Source organism: Arvicanthis niloticus, chromosome 1 (genome assembly GCF_011762505.2).
Source record: "Arvicanthis niloticus isolate mArvNil1 chromosome 1, mArvNil1.pat.X, whole genome shotgun sequence".
In the NCBI taxonomy this organism is placed as follows: Eukaryota; Metazoa; Chordata; class Mammalia; order Rodentia; family Muridae; genus Arvicanthis; species Arvicanthis niloticus.
In genome coordinates this window covers 111,923,797-111,932,085 of record NC_047658.1, presented here as the reverse complement: position 1 = coordinate 111,932,085, position 8,289 = coordinate 111,923,797, and the positions used below count along the sequence as shown (strand labels likewise).

The 8,289-nt window shown below is 53.3% G+C and overlaps 1 protein-coding gene across 1 annotated transcript; it reads left to right on the top strand.

The window, feature by feature from the left end:
* Positions 1 to 2,844: 2,844 nt before the first annotated feature.
* On the top strand, positions 2,845 to 7,659 carry Gal (galanin and GMAP prepropeptide). The gene is made up of 6 exons (XM_034522587.2): positions 2,845 to 3,072; positions 3,306 to 3,386; positions 4,041 to 4,095; positions 5,855 to 5,944; positions 6,317 to 6,394; positions 7,416 to 7,659. Exons 2-6 carry the CDS (start codon positions 3,306 to 3,308, stop codon positions 7,484 to 7,486), a joined length of 375 nt encoding a protein of 124 aa, XP_034378478.1. The 5' UTR covers positions 2,845 to 3,072; the 3' UTR covers positions 7,487 to 7,659.
* Positions 7,660 to 8,289: the final 630 nt, after the last annotated feature.

Genomic DNA, 8,289 nt, shown 5'->3' with positions numbered 1-8,289 from the left:
CGGGCAGAAGGAAGAAGGAAAACTAAGAAGAGGCATATTCACATATCCATGAGCTGCCCTCCACTTGGAGAGTGTGGAGCCCTGACTCACCCAGACAGATGTACCTGCCTGTTAGGTCTGCCTCCCTGAATCCACAGCCCTTCTCATGATAACTGAGTAGTTATTCAGAGAATTGTTTTGTATTTAGGTCTGTACCAGATTGGAAATCCCTATGGGGGCAGGTCCCTCTGTTGATGATTTCAGGCCCACAGCTACACTGTCTCAGCACTGCTGAGACACACTCCCACATGGGGCACTGTCCTTCAGCCCCCAACTCTCTTTGGTCTTCAGATTTGGGTGTTTTTTTCTTGGTGGCAGCCATCAGCCAGCAGGGCTTCTGAGGAAGTCTGGACTTACAGGTAGGAAATGGGGCTTCATATGCTGTGTCCATTAGTCTAATCGTGACCCATTTTGCTAGCTCCACGCTGGGCTGCCTTGAAGATGACAAGTTGACGGTGACTCCACTGGGTCATTGCTGAGTGAGGAGCCCATTAGAATCAGGCTGTGGGTTCCAGTACAGTGTGTACCAGGAGGCAGAGGCCTGTGATCCTGCACTCTGTCCTCATTTGTAGGAGTGAGTCTGTCAGAGATATGGGGAGTCACAGCCCCTCTTGTTCCTGCCTTCCCTCCTCCCAGTGTTTCCCTAGGAGGAGCCAGTCACACTCTCAGAGTTAGAGAAAAGTCCCCTCACCCAACCAAAGTGGGGAGCAATGATATCAGTGCATGTGGTGGAAAGATCCTGGATGGAGTGGCATTGAAGGGTGGGCTTTGAGTCTGGCCTGAACAGCCCCCCCCCCCCCCAAACACCCCCTCCCTGCTTTAACAGAGCCTCGTTTATTCCAAGCTGGCCTGGAGCTGTGTAGCCAAGAGTAAACTTACAGTTCCTGCTACTCTGCCTTCCAGGTGCTGAAATTACAGTGCAGACCACCACGTCCAGCTTGCTGTCCTCTTTAAATGTACTCACCACACTCAAGCGTATGCTTATGGACGTGTCTGGTTTCCCTATGAGGCATGTGGGAGCCATGGCCAGCCTTGGTCTGGCTCCTCTTTTAAAAAAAAAAATCTATTTTATTTACTTTTTGAGATGGTGTCTGGCCACATTGCCCAGGCTGGCCTTGAAGTTCTAGGCTTGACTTCACCCTGCCTTAGCTGGGGCAGCTGAGCTGCAGGCCCTTGCTGCTGTGTCTGGTTTCCAGTCTTTCAAGATGTTCTTACTGGCTATGGGCAGACTTGCTTGTTCTGCTCAGCCCTCCTCGATGGCTGCTTCTGAGCAGGGGGGCCACTCTGGGGCTCTGCCTTTTGGTCAGCTGGCAGAGGTCTCACTCAGCCAGTGGCCAATGGGAGAGGCATGTCCGTCTCCCCTTGCTGAGACTCCAGCAGGGCTTGAGACCCTCACCTGCCTGAGGTTGGATTTTCCTGGAGACATCAGGGAGATGTGGGCAGCAGGGTACTGTCCACCTATTGGTTTTGAACATTTGCAAGAAAAGGGCTGACTCAGAGGCAAAGTATCATTTTGTTAGGAGGACCAGCAAGACAGCTTAGTGGGTAAACAGACTCAGTACAAAAGCCTGAAGACCCAAGTTCAAATTCCCAGATCCACATAAATATGAAAGGAGAAAACTTTACAAAGTTGTCTCTTGGCTTCCACATGTGAGCCATGACACAGACACCCAGGCATGATGACCCAGAGTCTTCCAGCACTCTGTGGCCTTCCTGTCCCCGTGGGTCTCCAGGAGTAGCCTGAGTCTGCACAGCCTCCTAAGTCTAGCATGGGGACACTTGGCATGTTAAACTAGCATTCACCATTTGCTTGTTTTCTGCTCACCTCAGGATCCCAGAGGGGCCTCAGGGGAAGAGGGGAACTCCTGTGCACAGGGTCAGGCCAGTGTTCATCAGGACATTGAGGTTAGCCCGAGTGACTGTCTCATGTGATGACACTGCTGCTTGTCCCAGCAAAGGAGCCATGGTAAGCCAAGAGCAACTCTCTTTCTCTTGCATGTACAGGCTTCTCAGGACCTGGCTGACAATACTAGTGGGGTTCACTTCTGAGCCAGGTGACAGAGTGCTCCCGGTCAGTCTCAAAGGCTGAGCTAGCTGCACCTGGTTGAAATATCTCACACTTTCAGAGTCCAGAATTTCTACCCCTGTGTCTGTCCTGAGGTGTGATCTCAGGGTGCGTGCGTGCGTGCGTGCGTGCGTGCGTGTGTGTGTGTGTGCTGTCCTGCACAGGTGGCCAAACTCCTGGAATCCAGACAGTTCTGCCCCTTGGGAAGAATCTGGCCTGGGACTCTGCAGGACTCAACCACAGATATGACAGAGCCCACTCAGGAGAGGAGGCTCCAAGGGAAAACGGATGGTTGGGGAGCTGGAGGGAGGATGCACAGCGGCCAGCCACCCTCCACCCTGCCCTCCATACTGAATGGATGCACCCCTCCCTTCCCCCCTCCCCCCTCCCCCCTCCTCCCTCCCCCCAGCAAAACAGGAGCGGAGGACCCTGGACCAGGGTAGGGAGCTGCAGTCACATCCAGGTGCAAAGCAGGCCCTGGGAATTTGATTTCTCAGGAGGTGTGACTGGCCTTGCTTGGCCTTTGAGGTGGTCCATTTCAGCCCCATTCCTGGGAAGGAGAGCTAGACCTCCCGCCGGCCTCAGGATGGGGGTGTCGGGACTGACTCTTGTGTGAGCACGGGGCGGAGCAGACTCTGTGATGCAGGATTGGCTGGGTGATGGTCTGGGACTGTGGGTGGTCCTCTCCTGAGCCTCGGGGAGCGGGAGTGGGTTCCGGTCACAGCGGCCCTTGGGACTCGCAGGAGGCGGCGCTGAGCGGGTGACGCGGCAGCTCCCATCGGGCATAAATAGCGGCAGCAGCGCGGCTCCTTCCACTGACACGTCGAGGGATCCTCGTGCGCTTCCCCACGCCTTTGAGCTGTGCCATGCAGTAAGCGACCCTCCCGGCTGCCCCTCTACGCCACGCCTGGACCGAGACACTTGGACCTGCACTGACCAGCCACGCCCAGTTCCCACCGCTGCTCAAGGTACCCGCGTCCCACCGAGGCTTGCCAGGCTCTAGTCCTGCGGTTGGACGCCCCGCCCCATTGCTGCCCCTGCACCCCTCACAGCTCTGTCCCCATCCCACCACCACCACTCCCACACCAATGCCATCGCAGTTCACAGCCCAAGTGCCCCCAGACATGTGTGTGTGCGTGTGCGTGAGCGTGTGTGTAGGGCTGCTCAGGTGGTGTCAACTCATCCATTTCTTTCCTTCCAGATGGCCAGGGTCAGCGTTATCCTGCTAGCCTGGCTCCTGTTGGTTTCGACCCTGTCAGCCACTCTGGGGCTTGGGATGCCAGTAAGTACTGGGGACAGTCGACCTGTAAAGAGGACTAAAGGTGTCAGACCTGATTGTCCCCATGGCAGGGGTGGGAGTAGTAGGAATGTCCCTGAAGCTGCTGGAAGGGGGGGCGGTGTCCCAGGAGAAGGTCTGAGGACCATCTGAGCCCGGGTTCAAAAGAGTTCTATTCATGGCCAGCTTTGTAATCCTAGCACTCAAGAGGTAGAGGCAGGAAAACCAAAAGTTCAAGGCCAACCTCCCCTCCATATAAATTTTTAGGCCAACGTGGGCTTTATAAAGTGCTGTCTCAACTGAACAGCAAGGGAAAGGCTCCCATTTGTGGGCCAATGCCTGTGATAGACTAACCTCTCCTGAAGCCTAGGAGTGCTAGTGGCACAGCCCTCAGCCCTGGGGTTGCTCGGAAGTAAGCCTGTCACCTGGCTCTGAAGACAACACTGGGGTTATCAGCCACTGAGCTGATATGAGCATTATGAACCCAGAACTAGTGCACACAGTAGTGTGTTCAGGTCAAATGCAGTCACTCCAGGCAGTGCGGATGCCCAGGTTTCTGCTCTGTGTTGTGTTGGGGAGCCAAGCACAGGTTACTCTGCTCCTCAGCCCAGGGACCTGGGCTGTCTGACATCTCCCCCTCCCCCTGTCATCCTGATTTAGGCAAAGGAGAAGAGAGGTTGGACCCTGAACAGCGCTGGCTACCTTCTGGGTCCACGTAAGTGATGCAGGGCTGGCTTGCTGAGGCTGGATTGTGTGTCCTGATGTGACCATGGGAGCCAGGCACTGTTCTCATAGCCCATTTACTCTCAGATGCAAAGAAGCAGGGGGCATTCCCATGTGGCTTTGGGGACTGTGGGTTTCCATTAGCCTAACCCGCTGTGCTGCCGACTTAAAACACCTGCTGCATTGTGGGGGAGGCAGGGGCGGGGGAGGGGGGCTTTTTCATTCCCTGAAAGGCCTGATTCCTCCAGGCCTCCACTCTTCTTATTCATAGCATATGAGCTCATTCCTGGGGTCTTCTGACATCATCCACACCAGCCTCCTGGGAACCCCAGTGCCTATCCTCCTGCTGTCTAGGCGGAGCCTCTGAGAGCCTCCTCTGGCCTGAACCTCCTTTCCCTTCCACTCTGAAACCTGCCCTGACACTCAGCACCAGACATCCCCTGCACTCACCAGGGACCTTCCATCACTGATCTGCACCTTTAACCTTAGCACCTTCTCCTTCTAGAAGTTTCTTTTACTGACTTCCCCACCTCACCCCTCCGTGGGGCTTTATTCAAAATTTCTGGAGGAGTCTTTCAGGTGTCCTTGGAATTCTGTTTGGGCTCTCTGAGTTCCCAGGTCTCCCTAAACACCCTCTCCCACTTCATGGTATCCTGAAGTGATCCCCTGAGCTCTGGTAGGGAACTCTTACAAACTGAAGGTAGCCAGACACTCCACCTTGAGACCCACTTGAGCTGGTTTCTTTCTTGCTCAAACCTGCTCCCCAGTCTCAGCCCCACTGTCACACCAGCACCTTACACTAACACTAGTCTTGTCCTGTGGCATAAGTCCTGCTCTGACCTATGTTACTACTAGTTCTTTGCATTCCGGGGTGGCAGAGAATTAGAATCTGAGGGCTTTGCCAGCTCCCAGACACTCATGGAGTGGGGTGGGGCAGAGCACCCATTATGTCCATGGTTCATCCCTCAGCACCCCAATGCTGTCACGATGCAGAAGATGGAGACTGGTGATTGCCTTTTGAGTTTGATGTTGTTTCTGTGTAGTGTGAATGCTTTCTCACATGTGACCACAAGAGATGGGGATTTTGCTTGGAGATGTGAAATCATCTGGTGGGAGTGTGTGTGTGTGTGTGTGTGTACAGCTCTGCAGCGAGAGGCAGCCAGAGGGGAAAGGCGGTGCTCAAAGACAGAAGTGTCTGGTGCTACCATTACCACTACCACCACCACCACTACCACCACCACCCCCACTCTCCCCCTGCCCTGGCCCCTAGTTGGTGTCCTGGATGTTTGTGATTTGCATTAATGTCTTCAGATTCGAACTATCCCAAAGGAGGAGACTGGGCTGGAAGACAGCAGCTCCCTCCTAAGAGCTGCCTAGTGAGTTTCCACCTTTAAATTCACATGCACAGCTGGATTTGAGATTACTGTCTGCCTTAAGGCAAAACATACATTCCTCTAGCTCCTGTCCCCAGTCTACCAGCATGGAGGGGACAGTGGAGAGGGGCCTGTGCTTCCCAGGCCCAGAGTCTGCTTGAAGCCATGCAGTCATGCAGCAGATTCATGTGGTCATCCTTTGAGAAAGGAAACCTGCCTGGAGCCCTGTGCGGCGCCCCCTGGAGACACTGCTACCCTCTGCTGCAGCATCCACACTTGGGCTTTGTGCTGGTGGTCCAGCTGTGTGAGGGTCTTCTCCTGGGGTTGGAAATGGGATGTACCACAGTGACAAACCCTCCCTCTCTGGTCTGTAAACAGATGCCATTGACAACCACAGATCATTTAGCGACAAGCATGGCCTCACAGGCAAGAGGGAGTTACAACTGGAAGTGGAGGAAGGAAGACCAGGTAAGGCTTGAGTCCCAAATGTACATGCCATAATAATTCCTGGGACTCCCAGGTGCATGAGGGCATATGGTGGTGACACCCACCACCCTCCTCCTCCAGTCATAGCCTAAGGCTGCCCTAGCCAGGCCTGATAACATACAGCCTCACATACCTCTCAACTGCCAGGACTAGGGAGCACAGTCTTGAGGCATGCAGCTACAACAAGGGATCTGGCCACAGAGGCCCCTGGAAGAGCTGGCCCAGGACCCCTCCACTTCTCTAGAAAGGCCCTGGATGGCTTAGGATGTCCCCGGGCTCTCAGCCAGCCTCCCTGGCCTTTGAAGAGGGTGGTAAGGAAGCACGCTGTGAACATTGTTCTTTTCCATTGTCTAGGAAGTGTTGATGTGCCCCTGCCTGAGAGCAACATTGTGCGCACTATAATGGAGTTTCTCAGTTTCTTGCACCTTAAAGGTATGGGAGTGTTTTCCATCTAAAATGGTGTCTAGGCTGCAGCTATCCCTAGTACTGGCAGGAAAAATGTAAAAAGGGAAGCATCAGTTACCCTATGCCCTGTATTAGGACTGAGGCGCATGACACTCAAACATCCTGTGCTGGGGCTCAGTGTTACCAGGCTGATGTGGGGAGAAAGTTGGACACGTCACTCTCCTGGCCCCCACTTCTGGCACAGTAGGTTTTAGGGTATAATATGCCTCATGCCAAGTCCTGTGAGGCCACAGAAGCCACATTGTGTTAGCACAGTGCCTGGCAGGTCAGCTCTCGAAGGAAGTTGTTTCCTCATTCAATTTTCTGCCCTTCCAAGAGGGAGCTGAAGGGCAGTAGATTAAAACCAGGGGTGAGGGGCTGGGTGAGCAGAGTAGAGGGATGGCCCAGGACTTGAGAACATTTGCTGCTCTTCCAAAGGACCCAAACTCAGTTCCCAGTACCCAGGTCAGGTGGCTCACAACCTCCTGTAACTCCAGCTTCAGCTTCAGCAGATCTGACACCTCCTTCCTGCTTTGAGGACACGGAGACACACACACACACACACACACACACACACACACACACACATCATACACACATCCCATAACATACATCCCACAACATATAAATGAAATAAAGTCTTTACAAAGGTAAAACCATCCCTCAGGGCAGGGAGACTGCGAGAAATGATGGTGTTAGAGCCTTCAGCCCCAAGTCCAGGCCTCTAGAGAGCTTCTAGGCCTTTCCAGAAATCTCTGCATGGCTGCTCTAACAAAGGGCACCACAGCTCTGCTGGGAATTCTGAGCTTCCATTTAGTTTTGATCTCATGAGAAAGTGTTCTTGGACACCAGCTTCACACCTCTAATGGCCTGCCCTCTTTGAAGAGTGGACAGTCCTTCAGATGCTATTCCCAAATTAGAGTCGCCACAGTAAGAACTCACCCCTCTCCAGAGGTATTGCGATTCAATTCTCTCTCACACTAACTACCTGACTGCTATTCTTATTTAGAGGCCGGGGCCCTCGACAGCCTGCCTGGCATCCCCTTGGCCACCTCCTCAGAAGACCTAGAGCAGTCCTGAGACCACATCCGTGTGTCCTGTGCTATAATTTAAAGTCATTCTAGGCTAAGAAGAATCTTCTGCCAACTCCTCAAGCCAACCAACCCTGTTTTCTGCTTTGATGCTGTGTTATTATAATTAAGATCTTTTGATTGGCGTAATTATATTGTGTGACATAATAAAAACTAGCAAGTCTCTGAGACTGTTTGGTTCTTCTATGCTGCAGTCTACCACTGCCTCCTCCAGTGTGGTTGCTTATTGTGTCTTGTGTATGTGTATGCATGCATGTGTGTACCTTGTGTACTGAACTCACATGTACAGATTACTGCCTTTACCTGCTGAGCCATCTCTCTGGCTCCCTATAGTGTGTTTTCAAAGGTAATGGTAGCCATCCACCCATGCATTAGGTAAGGTTTAAGCCCAAATTCCACAAGGACTGCAGGGCACCTGTCAGCTCTTTTGTGCCCAGAACGGTAGTCTGATGCAGCTCAGTCTGATGCAGCTGTCTAGTGGGCTGCTGAGGTGAACAAAGGCACAAATGGGTACAAGCCCACCTGCACCAGTGGCTATGGAGACAGGAAGAACTGGCGCTGAGCAGAAAACAAATAATACCCAATCAGAGAAGAAACCAGGTGACAGGAGAGCCAGGTACCCACGTGTCAAACAGAGCTGAGCCTGTCCTCCCGTGTCTCCCTGGCTGGAGAACAGGCTGCCAGCAATGGCTCACTGGCTGCCTATGTGGGTCCTTTGCCGAACAGGGGAGACTAAAGGAAGTCCACAGAGGCTCCACACCAAGGGTGATTCCAACCTCAAAGCGAATGCAA